Source organism: Staurois parvus, unplaced genomic scaffold (genome assembly GCF_062004578.1).
Source record: "Staurois parvus isolate SC_StPar_1 unplaced genomic scaffold, SC_StPar_1.0 ptg000714l, whole genome shotgun sequence".
Taxonomy (NCBI): domain Eukaryota; kingdom Metazoa; phylum Chordata; class Amphibia; order Anura; family Ranidae; genus Staurois; species Staurois parvus.
In genome coordinates this window covers 5,780,602-5,799,528 of record NW_028318510.1, presented here as the reverse complement: position 1 = coordinate 5,799,528, position 18,927 = coordinate 5,780,602, and the positions used below count along the sequence as shown (strand labels likewise).

General features: G+C 40.1%; 1 protein-coding gene across 7 annotated transcripts in view; it reads right to left on the bottom strand.

Annotated features, from left to right (window-relative positions):
* Positions 1-18,927, bottom strand: part of MAST4 (microtubule associated serine/threonine kinase family member 4) — a 749,251-nt gene that overhangs the window by 157,773 nt on the left and 572,551 nt on the right. For all 7 annotated transcript variants that reach the window (XM_089653476.1, XM_089653475.1, XM_089653479.1 and 4 more), the window contains one exon: positions 14,624-14,712. In XM_089653476.1, coding sequence (XP_089509602.1) covers positions 14,624-14,712 — 89 coding nt within the window. The remainder of the gene's footprint in view (positions 1-14,623; positions 14,713-18,927) is intronic.

The window sequence follows — 18,927 nt, the reverse complement described above, 5'->3', positions numbered from 1 at the left end:
TATTGTCTAAATTGAATTTAGACGAAGTCACCATTTAGTCTTTCTTTCATAAACAGCAAAACCAAACAGATCAAAGAATCCAATACAGTAATATTGTTATAGCCTTGCTAACAGCTAAATCCCATTCTAACCTAATACTATTTCATAATATTACAACCATTTATCTGCAGAGCATTTAGACATATTAAGAGAGTTTGTTATGTTTAGAGTAATGAATGGCTCTGATAAGGAGAACTAGGTGATAAAACACTTCCAGCAAAATGTCTCTAATTTAGCCATACTACAAATACATCAATGGCCTCAGCCAAAAGGCATTTATATCACATTGATAGCATGTTGGTCAGTCTGGTCACCTTTCTGTGTGGCCACATGGTCAATAATGACTATTGCAATCTGTCTTTCTCATTATTTTTCCTTTCCTTGTTGCAAAGAAAATGTATATAAGAGATTTAACCACTTGCCTACCTGGCACTTATACCCCCTTCCTGACCAGGCCAATTTTCAGCTTTTAGTGCTGTCACACTTTTGAAAGACAATTGCGCGATCATGCAACATTGTACCCATATGAAATTTTTATTATTTTTTTCACACAAATAGAGCTTTCTTTTGGGGGTATTTACTTGCTTTTTTGCGCTATAAACAAAAATAAAGCAAAAAATGTGAAAAAAAAAAGTTTTTCTTTGTTTCTATTATAAAATTTTGCAAACAGGTAATTTTTCTCCTTCAATGATGTGCGTTGATTAGGCTGCACTGATAGGCAGCACTGATAGGTGGCACTGATGAGCTGGCACTGACTGACAGCACTGACTGGTGGCACTGCTGGGCACTACTGAGCACTTGTGGGTGGCACTGCTGGGCACTTGTGGACAGTACTGCTGGGCACCGATCATCAGGGACTTTATGATTGGTGCCGATCCCTTCTCTGACAACTGCCGGTTCACGGCAGTACTTTCCGTGACAGCGTGAGGAAAGTGCAGCCGATAACTGGCAATTGCATTTCCTGGTGATCAGTGTGTCATTGGACACGGCTGACCACGTGGTAAAAGGCCGCTATGATTGGCCTTTTACCACATCACGTGATCAGCTGTGTCCGTAGGACAGCAGCGATCACGAAGATCGCCGGGGGCGCACAGGAGAGCCCGTTCTGGGAGGACATCATATGATGCCCTCCCAAAACTGGCCGGCCGCAGTGAAGCCGTCATTTGACTATCAGCGGTCGGCAAGTGGTTAAACAGTTCTAAAGCTTTAGGCTCCATGCACACGAGGCATTTTAATAATGCTGGTAACGTTAGCTGTGTAAAGTCACATTAAAACCATGAGTTTTTTTAGCGTTTTTGTATTAGCGTTTAGTATCGTTTTGCCACGTTTGCGGTTTTTAAAAAAGAAAAGGTGCAAAAACGCTGGTTTGCCACGATTTACCGTGTTTTATAGCGTTAGAGCGTTTTTCCAGCTAAAAAACTCCTCTAGACACCCACTAGTCCTGTTTTTTTTTTCCAGCCAAAAAACGATGATTGTAGCCTGTGTGTGCATGGACACATAGGATAACATGCTGGGAAGTTTACTGGCTGTAGAAAAAAATGTCAAAAGCCAAAAACAGCCGCTGTAAATTCATCCAGTGTGCATGAGGACTTATGTTGATCTGCTACTGATAAAGTAGAAATATAGGTGGATAAAGTAGAAATATAGGTGACATAGGTTTATCAGTTGATTATTAAAAGTCTGGACTGTCTCTTTATAAACAAAGAGTAGTACTAGTCCTACATTTTAGTCCACTAAAATCTCCTACATATTAGCCGACTAAAATGTCCTACATTTTAGTTGACTAAAATCATTTTAATTGACTAAATTCTAATGGGTGTAAGCACTTCTCTAGAATTTCCAAAATCATTATATACTGTAATCCCAGAGTAAAAATCTTATTATTTATGGTATTACGGTTTGAACATGCACTACAGGTACAGATGTAGCGGTTGTGATATACAGTATAACCTGTGTTCATTTTGACGTCAAATTTCGATTTAGTTTTAGTCATAGCCATTTTAGTTTTAGTTGTATTTTGGTCATCTGAAATGTTTTAGTTTTAGACATATTTTAGTCGACTAAAATAGTGTTCATTTCATCAATGAAAATATTTTCGTCAATGAGATGAACACTTCTGAGCAATGTCTACAAATGTGGCCAACAGCTCAAATAAAAACTAAAAACAAAAGCACAGACGCAATGTGAAAATATATTCTTTTTCATGGTTAATGTTGTGTTTTACATTTTATAACTTTACTTTTTATTTTGAAAGTTATGCGATTGGCCAGTTCAGGTGAGCCTTCTTCTAGAGTATATGCTGGCTCACACATACACCTTTAGATATCTGTAAATTTCTTTTTTTTTTTCCTATGTATCTAGTATTACTATGGTAAACCTATTAATAAATAATTACCAAAAGTCTGTTTATACAAACACATTAAATATGAGCATGAGAAAAAAAATGAAAAAAAAAGTCCGATATATGACCTTCATCTGCCACTGTACTCCTGCCTGCATTCATCCACCCATCTGCAAGTGAATTCCTGGGTGACTGTGAAATGAAAAGTTGTGCCAGTGAATTCCCTGCCCATATGTGCAGCGCTCACTTATTACTTAAATCCTGCTGTTTCCTGGGAGTTCTTGGCCGCTGTATGTTGCACGATAATGTCGGTATACTGCAGAGATTATAGCTGGTACTTCTGCCCTACTAAAGGAATACTAAGTAGCGGGCAGGCAGCGGATAGGTAATTAACTCATCTTTCCTGGGGGAAAAGATGCAAAATGGATAGGTAATCAGCATACAAAACTGGCTCTTCCCCCAACGCCTCACACAGGGTGCCTCATTTGGGAAGTTGTTATTGGTAAGAAATGTATATCCTGATTAATTAAATGCTTGCATTGTTTAGTAATTAGCCGTGTGAAGTAGTATGTCTTCTCTTTAGAGGGGAAGGAATGCAAATCTTTTGGAGAAGACATATGTTGAACTCACTCTTTAAATTATTAATGCACTTTTAATAGCTGTCTACGGTGAAAAACAGGAACGCGTGATGAGCCGAATGGATATTAGCACCGAGGGATTACAAGGATTAATTATAATTGATATTGGGAACTGCTGACAGAGAGGAAGGTGGTAATTCAAAATAATCAGAAATGGCCAATCATAACTCAAACAATGCGATGAACAGACACACAAATGTATCACGTAGCGGGACACAACAACTTTACTTGATTATAATGGACTCTTCCTTCATAGATGTAAGAAAAATTGTATGAACTGACAATATATTTAGCTACTGATGAGCTGATCCTTAATCATAAATTTAATATCCCAGAAACATTCATATCCTAAAGCAAACATGTGATTCACAAATAGGTGAGCATGTAGCTCACTCGCCTCTCTTCCATATGACAGTACTGGTGCCTGGAGAATGGCCGCTAAGGCACACAGTGCTTTCAAATGGAGGCAGAAGAGTGTCCTCAGATCCATTAAAGCCTCAAAATGGGAGCTTAAACATGTCTTCCTTTCTTAAAGGAGAAATACAGCCAAAGCTCTTTTGGCTGTACGTCTCTTGTGGATCATAGGAGTACAGTTCGTTCTGCACTTCTGTGACCTGTTTTCAGCTGACAGTGGACTGAAGCCCGTTGTCGGCGGACATCATTCAGCCGGTCCAAGCTTAGGAAAGATCCTGACTTTAAAGTCGGAATCCACCCCAGAGTCTGGAGTGACACCTGGCTCAGCCTCTCAGTGATCCGCTAACAGCCTGAGCCAGCCGGTCCTTCCCCTGTCACAGCCCAGCGCTTCAATGAGCACGGGGAAGAGGGGGGGAGCCAGAGCAAGCAGACAATGGCGACTGGCAGTCACCACTCTCTGTTCACAGCAACAATGAGAATTCGGTGATCAGTGGTCATGTGGTCGCTGAGTTCTCACGCTTAGATTCGGCGGGGGACAGATGCAGCATCAAACCGATGCGGCATCCACCTAGGTAAGTCTAAAAACACCCCATACATCTCTTAATTCCCAGCAACCACACTGATCAACAGGTGAGCAAAAGCAAGGTGGGGCTGGACCACCAACGTTGACCTGCTGTGCTCAGCAAAAAGCAAGAGAAAAATGCAAGTTACTATTCCTGATCTTCCTCAAGTTGTACGTCTCTGACTTCAGTACTTTGAGTTACTGACCCAAAACAAGCATACAGCCAGTAAAGTTGAACTGAACATCAGCGACTCAAATTATTTAAAGCTGAACTCTGGGGAAATTTCATTTACCCTCGCAGGGTGCCATCCTACTGCACCAAAAGGATTGTGGTCAGGAAACCGTTCCCATGTAACGGAAAAACACTGCAAAAGCAAGGGTAAGGCAAGTAAAACTGCTTTTTGACGTTCTCCCCAGAAAAAAATACTCACTGACTCAAATGATTTAAAAGAGGAAGTGCATTCATTTACCCTCGCAGGGTGCCATCCTACTGCACCGAAAGGATTAAATGTTCATTTCTGTTTCAAATTTATCTTATTCCTTGTCTTCTTGGTAGCCAGTGAGAAAGTCTGTGATGCTCCAAATGTGTGCAGACTTTTGGTGTACTCATATAAGGCCCTCATATTTGGCCAGAATTGTGGTCAATTCAACAGAACCACCCAATTGACAAAAGTCGATTTAAAAAGACCAACTGAGCTTGGCAGAAGCCAAACAGTGCCAAAAACTGAGCCATGTTTACCTTTACAATGTTGGGCTGTTGGTTTTGTATTGTATGTGATGATTAGCTTGTGAGTGATGAAGTGGCAAAGGAACATGCTTCAGGAAACCATTCCCATGTAACAGAAAAACACTGCAGAAGCAAGGGTAAGCTAAGTAAAACTGCTTTTTGACGTTCCCCCATGAAAAAAATACTCACTGACTCAAATGATTTAAAAAAGGAAGTGCATTGATTTTAATGAGCAAGATGATGCATACTTTCAGTAAAGTACCACCTTTGTCTAGCATTGCTAAGAAAATAAGCAGAGCCTGCATATGGCTTTCAACATGCATATAAACTTACAATGTTTACATGGAAACTACTGATAATAAAAAGGTATACAGTGAGGAACAGAAGTATTTGAACACCCTGCGATTTTGCAAGTTCTCCCACTTAGAAATCATGGAGGGGTCTGAAATTCACATTGTAGGTGCATTCCCACTCAGAGACAGAATTAAAAAAACAATTCAGGAAATTACATTGTATGATTTTTAAAGAATGTATTTGTCTTGCACTGCTGAACATAAGTATTTGAACACCTAAGAAAATCAGTGTTAATATTTGGTACAGAAGCCTTTGTTTGCAATTACAGGGGTCAAACGTTTCCTGTAGTTCTTGACCAGGTTTGCACACACTGCAACAGGGATTTTGGCCCACTCCTCCACATAGATCTCTTCTAGATCTGCCAGGTTTCGGGGCTGTTGCTGAGCAACAGGGAGTTTCAGCTCCCTCCAAAGATGTTTGATTGGGTTTAGGTCTGGAGACTGGCTAGGCCACTCCAGAACCTTGATATGCTTCTTGCGGAGCCACTCCTTGGTTATCCTGGCTGTGTGCTTCGGGTCGTTGTCATGTTGGAAGACCCAGCCATGACCCATCTTCAATGCTCTGACTGAGGGAAGGAGGTTGTTGGTCAAAATCTCACAATAAATGGCCCCATTCATCCTCTCCTTAATACAGTGCAGTCGTCCTGTCCCCTTCACAGAAAAGCACCCCCAAAGCATGATGTTACCACCCCCATGCTTCACAGTAGGGATGGTGTTCTTGGGATGCAACTCATCCTTCTTTTTCCTCCAAACACGACGAGTGAAGTTTAGACCAAAAAGTTCTACTTTGGTCTCATCTTGACTCACATGACTTTCTCCCATGCCTCCTCTGGATCATCCAGATGGTCATTGGCAAACTTCAGACGGGCCTGGACATGTGATGACTTGAGCAGGGGAACCTTCCGTGCGATGCATAATTTGAAACCATGACAGCGTAGTATTCTGCCGACAGTGACCTTTGAAACTGTGGTCCCAGCTCTCTTCATGTCATTGACCAGCTCCTCCCTTGTAGTTCTGGGCTGATTCCACACCTTTCTTATCTTCAGTGATACCCCACGAGGTGAGATCTTGCATGGAGCCCCAGTCCGAGGGAGACTGACAGTAGTCTTTAGCCTCTTCCATTTTCTAACAATTGCTCCAACAGTTGATCTATTTTCACCAAGCTGCTTGGCAATTGCCCCGTAGCCCTTTCCAGCCTTGTGAAGGTCCACAATTTTGTCTCTGGTGTCTTTTGACAGCTCTTTGGTCTTGCCCATGGTAGTAGTTGGCGTCTGACTGACTGTGGGGTTGACAGGTGTCTTTAAAGAGCTAAGACAGGTGCTACTAAGTTAGATTAATGAGTGGAGTAGAGGTGGACTTTTTAAAGGCGCAGTAACAGGTCTTTGAGAGCCAGAATTCTTGCTGTTTCTTAGGTGTTCAAATACTTATATTCAGAAGTGCAAGACAAATAAATTCTATAAAAATCATACAATGTTATTTCCTGAATTTTTTTTTAAATTCTGTCTCTCAGAGTGGGAATGCACCTACAATATGAATTTCAGACCCCTCCATGATTTCTAAGTGGGAGAACTTGCAAAATTGCAGGTTGTTCAAATACTTCTGTTCCTCAACGTATGAATATGATCCCACTGAAACCTGAGGAAGAGGAAAGACCACACACAGCCTCCATTTTTTTCTAATCATATGAAGGCTGCAACTTACCTGTCAAAGGTGCCATGAAAGCTTGCTAGAATTTCCAATACAATTGGACATTCGTGATACTATTCTAAGTCAGTGTTTCTCAACCTTTGTTCAGTCAAGGCACCCTTTAAAATTATGGCTAATATTGAGGCACCCCATTCTAAAATGGGTTCCTCAAGACTGTCCATAACTTTAAGAGGGAGCCCATTCTAAAATGTGAAAAACTATTCTAATAGTTTTCTATGAAACGCAGCAACATCCACACATGTAGGACACCCAACATTAGAGGCGATTTATACCTCCAAAACAAATACACTTCTGCACACTGGTACTGAGTAGTATTTCAGTGTTTCTCTTCTCCCTCAGTTTTTCTCCATCACTGAGTTAATGTGACCCCAGCACTGATGGAGAGGGGCAGGGGAGGGTCAAATTAGGATGCTGTGCAGTCAGCCGACATCCTCCTTATCAACTGATGATGTCATTGGTTGTCAGGATGCCGGTGGCTAGAAGGTTGTAATGGTGCACAATGAAAACCTGTGGCTTTGTGTAACTAAAAGGCAGACTTGTTCCACCCACTGGTTTGTATACAAATTTTGGGCAATTTTTAGACATTTTGCCAAGGCACCCCTGTAGAAACCTCAAGGCACCCCAGGGAACCTGGGCACTTTGGTTGAGAAAGGCTGTTCTAAGCAATGTGTAGGAAATTTCTAGGATGATCTTTGCTGCATTACCTTACTTACCTCCAGTCAGTGACAGTGTCAACTATTTTGGCATATAGCAGCCATTTTAGATGCATGCCTGAGATTTAATAATATGTCTGAGTAGAAATATTGCTGTGTCATCGTCTTATGATGTACATGGTATCAAGTGGAATTTCCAGACACAGCAAGAAGGTGCAAGCCTTATCCTGTAAAACATATGGTGGGCATGGTGGGCATGTACAATTATGTAATCAGGGGAGTACTATTTGAACATTGGTAGACTATGGCTATAGTCTATAGATTTATATATATATATATATATATATATATATATGTATGACATCTGTAATGGCTAATGATGTGCGGCTTGTTTATTATTTTGACTACAGAGTACATGCACACCGGGTGTTTTGATAACGCTGGTAACGCTAGCTGTGTAAAGTCATGTTAAAAACGTGAGTTTTTCAGCTTTTTTTAGCGTTTTTGGCGCGTTTGCATTTTTTTCCCCTTCAATTTTTTTTGGGGGGGTCATATAAAGTCCAAAAACACCAGTTTGCGGCGTTTTACCATGTTTTTCGGCATTAGAGCATTTTTACAGCTAAAAAACTCTTCTAGAAACCCACTAATCCTGGGTTTTTTTTCCAGCCAAAAAACATCCCTGCCAAAAAACGTTGAATACAGTCTATGTGTGCATGGACACATAGGATAACATGCTGAGGAGTTAACGGGCTGTAGAAAAAAACATCAAAAGCCAAAAACAGCCGCTGTAAAAACGTCCAGTGTGCATGAGTACTAAACGATATGCTCTTATGTGTGGTTGTTCATTTTACTGACCCCATAAGTGTGTACATTGTATGTCAAAATAAACTAGTTTTTGCGATAATTCCTATTCCGTAAGAAACTACTACTTTGTGAGTCGTCCCAATGCTCACCCTCCCAACCCGATTTGCAAACAGTAAAGCTTGTAATCCAAGGTCGAGCCTGTAAAGTTTATGAATTTTGGTTATTCTCAACAAATTTCAACAATAAAGCGATAATCACACTGCAGTTTTCTTTTTTTTGGAATTTATCTATTGAAGTCTTTTTAATAGAATGATGTTAGAACTTTAAACTAGATGTAATATGTTATTTACTAGTTGTCAAAAACAGGAATCTCTGGAGGTTTTTTTTGTCTACAGTGTAGATTAGTGCAATGGATCCCCTGTTGCACAGACTATAAAAACACATTTATCACCTGTCACTACTATTAATAAGTTATGTTAAAGGTTTACAGGTCAAATGTCTTGTGTAATTAAAAGTGTCATTTGATACAAAAGAAAGAAAGTAATAGATACTGGCTAGTATGAAAATGCATAAAGTTAAATAGGTGATGTCTATCAAATATATAAAAAGGAAACTACCTCAATACCAGCCAATACGAAAAACATTTACTGGCACCTGTGACGATCGGGGCGTCAGACCCCAGCCCTTCTCACCAAACTCGTGACCGAAGTACTAGCCAATCTGAAACCGCGCTGTCATGTGCGTAACAATGCCATGCCCAGCTGCACTCTGCACAAAGATTTTCCAGCTAATGGACCACAATCTGCAACCTGAGAGCGATTGTTACTGGGTAGGTTAATTACGCAATTAACCCTTCACACTGCCACCACCTCCTTTTTGTACAGAGAAAGAGGAAACTCGGCAATATCAGCAATAACACTATGATGCTTGCATAAGCGTCGGTATACCACTGTCACCGCAGGCAGAAATATACCGAAGTTTAAAACACACACACAGTAGCGCTCTTCAGAGGCAGGTGGTTCTTAGTTTGCATTAAAGAGCTTTAGAAACAGTTCAACACTTTCAGAAAGTAAGATTTATTACTAAAAGATCAAAAGGGTGCAATTAAAAAATTTACAGAAAAAGATGAAGCCTATATATATATATATATATATATATATATATATATATATATATATACACAAAGAGCAATAGCACAGCAAAGAGATAACAGAAAGAAGTTTAGAGGGATAAAGTACTTGCCGTCAGCCTTGGGTTAAGCAGATCAGGTTTCAGAGCCAAAAGGATGCTTATCTCCCAAAGTTAGTTCCAATGTTAAAAGGGAGAAATTCAACTCAGCTCAACTCTTATCTCAGCTTCAAGCACCACAGCCTTTATCTAGGAAATCCACAGGGTGTCTCCCTGAAGCAGAGAACAAATCGCCTCATTTGGGGAGGGGGTTGTGTAGGCTGGGAGCTCAGGCTATGACCAAAGCCTTCACAATTATACTATGGCCAATAACTTTTCCTAGGTACATAACATTCTATCCATGAGTAGATTAATACCCAGCATCTTCTGCGGGACGTCTACATATGAAATATGAGATACCTGCTTGGATGGCTAAAGAGATATAATTTTCTGCTCTCCTGTATATGCCAGCTAGGGGGTGTAATATACCAGGCGACTTGTCTTAAAGTGAGCCATCCGAATATGTGCTCCATGTTTATGTAATTATGTCCTATTTGGAGATATAAAATTATATGGAAAACTGGGTTTTAAAATGTAAGTCTGTTTTATGACTCCCTGGAATATCTTTTGAAGCTCCGTGAGGGCTTGGTTTATGGTCTTACGATATCCCAGATTGCGAGCTAACAGGCATCTAGGCACCAGCTCGGCTGGGGGTTTATAGCCATGACAACCTCCCAATGAGTTTGCTGCCTGTGATCTCTGCAACAAACAGACCACATGCCACTCAACAGAGAAGGAGGGGGATGTCGGAGGAATCTGATTTGGGTGAGAGAGAGATACAATATGGAGGGGTTTGGAGCAAAATGAATGACCGCGTCCATCTCTGTGTGCATGATTGCTACAGCATCATCGAATGCTTAAAGTTAATCTACACTGCCTCAAAGCACCACAATCCAAAAAAGATATATCCTTTTTTTATTATTCAAAGCAAAGTCATCTATCCATCCATGTCCCCATGCTTTATTTTGTTGAGAATTCACTTCGAAAAACACCTGCTTGCATTTTTGGCTGCAGCCAACTTGAGTAAGGGCAGATGATTCATGTAGGATTTACTTCCTGGAATCCATCTGCCTTTAGCTCAGGCATGCAGATAGGAAGGTGTGCTTAGCTTAGAAAACCTTTCCTGAAGACTCCTGAGATGTATGACATCATTTGTCTAGGCATGGAAACCAGTGAGTAACTGAAATGTAAAAAAAAGAAACTTTGGGGCTCCAAGGTGTAGAGGGGGCAAACAATGTCAAAGTACATAAATTATGTGATTACTTGCGGTGTCTGATAACCAGCCTTAGGTTATGATGAGAGAGAGTTTTTAAACCAAAAAACAAAAGAAATGCACTGAAGCTTCTCAGTCCTTAGATGTGGTGGTTGCATTCATTTATTTATTTATTTTATTTTTACTTTTATTTTGACCAGATGATCCTGATATATATATATAATTTTTTGTTCTGTCTGTTGTCATGTTGCTGCCCTCTTTCTTGTTTTAACCTAATTCTTATATACCTTAAAACAGAGAAGTTATATAAAAAAAAAAATCCAACGCCCTGGTTGTAGCCAAGCCAATTGATGGATCAACTTGGGTACAATCAGCTTGCCCATATATGAATTGAATTTCATCCAGTCCCTGCTGAACCAGCCAAGATTCAGACCATCTATGGCCGGCTTAACTGTACAATATCTATAAAGAAGAAGAATTATCAACCAAAGAAAGGAAGTGTGTTAGGACTATAGTAAACCTACCCCTTACTCATCTCCACAACATGAGGGAGATGCTCTGTAGTAACATTTAAATTAAGCATTTTCAGCTCACTACATGAAGATAGCAGCTGAACTGATTTCTGACAGGATAAACAAGATTATTTTTGTATTAACTAGGTATAACAAATGCTGTCATTAAGCTGGTCATAGATGACTTGGCTCAAAGTTCTGCCAGCTCAGGAAGGACTGAAAAAATTTTGATCCACGTGTCCCTGCTTCCGCTCAACAGAAGTCGATCTAACAATCACTTTCTTTCAAATGGGTTTGTTGGAAAACTTTTCACAATCAGCCAATCGACCGCATCCACTGATTAGTGTATTCTTACAGCGGGGAGGAATCCACCTCGCTTGTGTTGATGAGGAAACAGTTTGTTTTTTTTTTTTTCGAGCTCACTGGCTGATCAAATTAAAATATCCATCTATGGCCAGCTTTGGTGTATTAAACTGACCAAAAGAGAGCAAATAAGTTAATTGTTAAGATTTACATTTAGTCAAAGGTTTATTTAGATATCTGACTTTTATGTAAAAGCTCTTTAGGACAGACTTGAACACGTTATTGACGTTACATACTGCAGATACACATTTAATATGTATTCCATAATCATAACAAAATGTGCACTCTTCCAGGCTATGCCTTGGTTGACTGATTTGTGTATATAGAGGAGTTGTATACCTTGGAAATTACATGCAGGTCATGATCATTTGGAAATTAGAATCTGCTTTTAAATTGAATCAGCAAATTCTTACTCTGGTTTTACTTAACTCTGGGAATATGAACCATACTATGACAGAAAGTGATCTACATGCTAACTCAGAATTAGCAGTTCTCCAAGATGAGAACTCATAAAAGCATTATTAGAAATTCAGATAAATTCCAAGACTGTACTGCTGATCACACTGCATAGCTTAATGCAAGATAAAAATAATTATCAGTCTGATTCAATATAAGCTGCCTTATTACATTCACTTCAGGACACTTTCTAACAGTATGCATAAATGATTGGAATAATTCCACAGAGCGTAACCTGGTTTATGACATAATGGTGGAGCCACGGGGGAACTGATTTTGGTACTAAATCGAGTGATATCTGGGGGCAGAGAAAATATCACAGGTCATATTTTGATCTTGATACTAGAAAGTTACAGCATTAACTTGGCTGGTAAGTTAATAAGCCAACACCACCTCTTCACATAATACAATTTACAAAGATAAACTGTACGACTTCTCAAAGATTAGATTTCCATTATGTGTTCACTAGGTCACACTAATGACGACTGGAAACTTGGGCAATATTCTAGCAATTTTAACTGCTCATAAACGATAAGAAAATCCAAAGCAACCTCACAATACCATTTCAATCAAGACGATGAAATTATCACAATAGGTGTGTAATATTGCCTTAACACCTTGACGGTTCACATTAGTGTGAGCCGTGCAGCCAGCGTTTGCTAGGGCATGGCAGCCCATTCATTTGAATGGGCTGCTGTGCTGCGTGAACTGCACAGAAAAAGGTGCATACACCTTTTTAGAAATGCGGCTGCAGGGAAGCCGCATGGTCTTTTTGACTATGTGGATTCCCTGCTGTTCCCACATCCACAATTGAATCAGAATGAATGGCAGCCTAGTGCATCTCACAAAAGCAGTGCAATACAGGAGCGGGAACCAATGTGATTCCCGCACCCAAAACCACAATGCAAGCTAGTGTGAACCTAGCCTTACGCTGTGGTGGAATTGTGGACAGTGTGTACGTGTCACTTAGGTTTCTAACATACACAAGATGAGGGTTTCCAGAGTTTATGGGTGAAGTGGAGAGAAAACGTATTGTTTTCCCTCTCTCTGTTATACAGTAAAAAAAAAAAAAAGATTGCTCAGGTACAAAATGCCTTCGCATATGCTCCATGCAGACATTTTGGTTTCTCACCAAGGCATAAGTAAAATATAAAATTGAGAACTGAAAGCATTATTAAACCCAAAAGCAAACGTAATATATTGCAGCTTACCAATTCTTAGATGTGATGGTTGTATCAGTTTCCTTTTTTAGGCTCGCTCTTTTTTTTTTTCCATCTGGTGATCAGGTCTGTTGTTTTTCAAAATAACATGCTCCCTTGCAAGATGTAGCAGTTACAGAGATGAGACAAACCATTTAAAGTGTTACTTAAGTCCAGGACCCTGCATTCACTATATCTGGTTTCCCACAGTACACAGACCATGCAATTATTTTAGTAAATATAAACTGCTAAATGCCTTTTCTCATCAGCAGTTAGTGCAGTCTTGTGACTTCTATCAGTGTCCAGCCAAGCACTGGTTAAAGCTTGTAGGAGGCGTTTTCTTTCTGCTGTAGGAGGATGGTGTTGATTGTCCCTGTGCTGATCACATGCACTCTCCCAAGAAAAAAAACCTCTCTAGCAATAAACACCAAACTGAGCATGTGAAGAGTGTCTCCACATGATATGTCTTATCAAAAGATAAGAGGGGGATACTGGAAAAAGGGGAGAATCAGAGAAGTCAGGATCATACAGCATTTTTACACAATGCAGAGGATTAACCCCTTAGGTTCCACAGTGAGTAGAACAAGCATGGTTTACTGCATATACAGGCCGATTTTACTGTTGTGGGTTTAGTAACACTTTAACCCTGACAGGGGTGCTTACAATGATCAGCTTTTATGTAAAACCTTTACCCCAAAAGAAAAAATAAACAGTTTGCTGTAACTGCTTAGAGTGTTAGCTGGACTTTAGCTTCAAGTTCAATCTGTGTAAATCTTATATGTAAATCTGCTAATACATATAACACTACCCCCCCCCCCACCAGAATGTCAATGCTGCTGTCCAAATGTGTGCCCCTGCACTCCTTCATCCAGAATGGAGGCATACTAATACAGGAGGTGTGTTACTGGCCAGACCACCAGGTGAAAACTGAGGGGGAAAAAAGCCTTAAAAAGAAAACTAGCACAGCCAACACATCTAATAATTGGTAAGCTGCAATCCATTACACTTTTGGTTGTGGGTTTACTACCGCACTAAAGATAACTTATTACAATTAAAATGTGTTACTATATTAAATCTGCCTGTTTGGGCAGTTTCCACCCAAATGTTCCACATAAGAAGAGTCACACATCTAAGTTTTAGTCTAATTCAGCATTTGCCACAAAACTGTAAGATGTTCGTTTACCATAAAATTGATTCTAGGCATTGATAGGACAAGTGGTGCTGTTATGGTTCATAAACTCAGAATTGCAAAAGCTGTTTTCTCGTCTTTGCTTTCCAAAGGTAAAAGTTTGCCAGAAACTCCAGCCGCAATAAACATAATTAACATGATAAAGTAAGATCTAGAACACAGTCATGTATAACAAGAGCATATGTGATGTGAAATTTAAAACAGGGTGACAGAAAGTGCTACATACCAGTGTGAGCAGAAAGAGGCGAGTGGGGTCGTGGAAGGGCTGGAGACTGACTGTTGCCAATTAAACTCTTCCTATTGCTGGTCCTACAACTGAAAAGCAGAAACATGTGTTACAATCTAGTTCAAACAAGACTAAACAATAATTTCAGATTAAAAATAAATTATATATATATAAAAAGTTATTATTATACAGGATTTATATAGCACCAACAATTTGCTTGGCGCTTTACAATATAACGGGAGACAATACAGCAACAATACAGTTCAATACAAGGGACTTAATAGGGCCATATATATATATATATATATATATATATATATATATATATATATATATATATATATACACACACATATATACACATACATACATATACACACATACATACATACATATACACACATACATACACATACATACATATACAGTATATATATATATATATATATATATATATTTTATGTGCTAGGTAAATGATTTTCTCAGAAGGTGCACAGTTCAACATCCACTCCAAACTTGCAGTTGATTGGACAATGAGCGAGCAGCAACACAGTGATGAGGTATTTCCTCTTGTAAGTAAGCACCCAATGATAGTTTACCAGCAATGTATGGCAAGAGGTTGTTCGCATGGCAAGAACACTTTGTCCAATCAGAGAATGCTTTGCATTCTTCAAAAGGTGGAGAGGTAGGGAAGTGATGTCACAATTCTTACCTCTTCATATAAGAGAACTCCTTGCATTGAGAAAAATACAGGGTATGCACTGAATGGCTCCCATGCTGTGTTCACTATGCAGCACAGGACCCAGAAGCTAGTGGCGATCGCTGTCTTAGGAGCTGTGCCTACTACAAGGATTTAGAACTGTGGGGATTGGCCAAGTATGGCACATGCATACTTACATTAGTGCAAGCTGGATCAATGTAACTATGCAAAAATAGCCATACATAAACTTCAGCTCTCACTGATCTTAGTAGCTGTAGGCACTCTGGAGGAATTTATCCCAAAAATACACAGCTGAAGCAGTGAAATTGTTCAAGTTGTTCAATAAGCAGCTCACCACATTCTGCAACTCCCCCTACACCTCTTCACAGATTGCTCCTGCAGTGTATTTAACAATAGAGCTTCAAAAGCTGGAAGGCCACTGTCACTTCTAAGAGGGGGGAGCAGGTTGAGCTGTGCTGCCAGGAAAGCCGACATGAGCTTCAGTGTTGCTGCTGTGAATTATTACAATGAATTGATTCTCAGGGCCTGCAGCTACATAGGGCAGTGAGAACTTGTTTTAAAGCTAATTTGCTGTTTGTTCCAAATATGTAAATATCTGAATGTCCATCGATAGCCTGGCCACAAGCTCACTTTGAGTAACACATACCAGTAGGGAATATATAAATTAATTACCGTACTTATTTGAACACATAACTGGATTGTATTTGCTTTTTTTTTTTTACCCATTCTTCACAAGTACCCAAATTATCTGTTACATTTAGCATACTTCCCAGCTTTCTGAGATGGGAACGAGGGACATCTATTACCAAAAGCATGTGGGCACCCCCTGCCTATGCCCTCCTTAAAGGATAATTGTACAAAAAAAAAATTAAGTTAAACCGACAAGTGCATTTTTAGCACTACTATACCTTTATATTGGCTTTTGAAGCTTACAAATCCAACAATTTAGAAATTGGATGAAAGGTTTAGCACTGTGAAACACATTTTGACAGCTAAATACAACTATTTGTTATGCAACTTTATAGATCAGACCAAAATGAGGGATAAATGAGGAGGAAGGGATAGGGGGACTTTGTTCCATATCAGGGACAGTCCCTCAGAATCAGGGGCAGTTGGGAGATAAGCATTTAGGCCCGGTTCACACTTACGCATTTTTTAGTGCTTTTTGTGTTTTGCAGAAACATACTACAGTCCATTTTACATGGTTTCCTATGGGACACATTCACATCTATGCATTTTCACCCGCTGGATATTTGGAAAGGGTCAAGGACTTTTTCTAGCAGCAGACTGCAACATGCATAGACGTGAGCCAAGCCTCAAACCTCCAAAGACAGCCGACAACAGACTGAAGTGCAAAAACGATAAATAGAAATAAAAAAAAATTATTTATATTCCCAAACCAATGTTTTCCTTACAGTAGATTATCAAATTCAGATCACATGAGCAGGTGAATCTGCATAAAGATCAGCTTTAAAAAGGAAAGGACAGGGATGTTTTAGTAACTACATGGTTTTGAGTTTTGGAAGCAATGTTTTCCCCAAAGTAGTTTTGGATATTACTTAGTATTTAAAATGGTTGCTCTTTCATATATTTGTTACACTATGAACTTTAGAGATTTATGGCAGGTTGACAACTGAATCGCACAGGAACATGTGGTATTCCCGTGCAATTTTGGAGCCCATTCATTTGAATGGGCTGCAAATCACATCATAACTCTATGCACTATTGCATTGGTTTAGTGGTGCCACTCTAAGTAGAGATGCTCTGTTCGGTTGTGCCAGCACCCCTATCCCTGCGCACCAAGATATCACTCATCCAGTAGTGTCAGAAGAAGATCACGGCAGAACAACTCCTGGCCTCGGGGCACATGTATATATGCGTTTTGCCCCCTCCATCAGGGCTTAGTCATAGAGGAAAAGCTTCAGGGGCTGTGGTTTGAGGACTGAAGCTGCCACATATACATGTTCCACCAGGTCCGGCTGGATGTGCGGCAGTTCTGCCTTGATCACCAAATCACATGGTACTGCAATACCATGAAATTTGGTGCCCACAAATGTATTGCGTTTGTGACCTACATTTCGGGTGCCTTAACATTACATTGGCACCTGCAGCAGATCACAAGGGCAGTACATTAAAGTGTGATTAAATTTCTGGTGTAAACTGGCCCTTAGAGTGGTTTTCCACTACCCCACTGGACTTTGGGCGTTTTTTTTTTTTTGCAGGTTAACTGCAATTTTAAATAGATTTTTATTATGTCCTATGGCTTTGGTGTGCTTTCAAAAAGCGCACAAAAAACCCTGCATGCAGGAGTTTTGGTGTGCTTTCTGAAAGTGCACTAGAATGGTGGGACATAATTGAGGTCTATTGGGTTCTTTCAAACCCTCTCTCTCTCCCAACTCACAGACTTGTATTTTGGAAAGGAACAGTAAAGCACAACCACTGTGTAGCGCAGTGCTGCGATTTCAGGTGCGATTTGGGAATTGAAATCATACCTGAAATCGAATCTAATGAATGTGAGTGTCTTAACATACGTGATTTGCTGCACCGCGATTTCAAAAGTAGTTCTCGTTTTACTTTTTCTGCAGTTTGTTTCAATTTCACATAGACTACAATAGAAATTGAGCGGTGAGCGAGGGGAGGGAGCGCTAAGACACATCTACCCTGTGTGTGTTTTGGGGATGGACCATCAGCAAGGTCCATGTGGAGGTGGTGTTCAAGTCCATCTGTAGTGGGGGGCTTGTAGTAATATGGACTTGTCCAAGGAGGCAGCCGGCTGTAGATACTCCTAATGCAGGTAGAGAAGAGAGACAGCAGCGTCACTTTAAGAGTAGACGGTTAAAATCAGGCAGATTTGATGGTAAAATTGCACTCACCAGGATCATCAGGTCCTTTGGCCACGCTCTGGGTGTTTTCCCGCCGCTCCGGTGGTGTTCAGGGCTCGGGGAGTAGCAAAAGAGTGCAGGGAGGCTCACAGGAATGATGTCACCGCATGGACTGGGTTTCCAAGATGGTGCACGTTCGGAGCATGCTCACTCCATCAGGCCAAACCTCCCTGCGCCCCTCTGCTACTCCCCAAGCCCTGGACACAACAGGAGCGGTGGGAAAACACCCAGAGCGTGGCCAAAGTACCTGATGATCCCACTGGACCTCCATTACTTGACATGTCTACATGTTACCTACCTATGTGAGTGCAATTTTACCATTAAATCTGCTTGATTTTAACCGTCTACACTTAGAGTGGCGCTGCTGTCTCTTCCCTACAATAGAAATTGCACTGCAAAACGCAATGGAAAATGCAAGAAATTGTAGGGAAATCTTCAGAAAACGCGGCAAACAAAACGTGGAATTTTAAAATCGCATTCAGTGTGACCGGAGGCTTAAAGCAGGAAGCAGAGCTTGCTATGTAAGCAAATGTACATAGAAATGTTTTAATAAAAAATATACGACACATTGATAACATTATTTACATCAAACTGATCTTTTTAAACCTATATAAAAATATATATATTCCCTTTAAAATATGTAAGTCACAGAGCTGTAGTTCTCACACTTCTGTCCTGAACTAAAGCACATTGTATCAGCT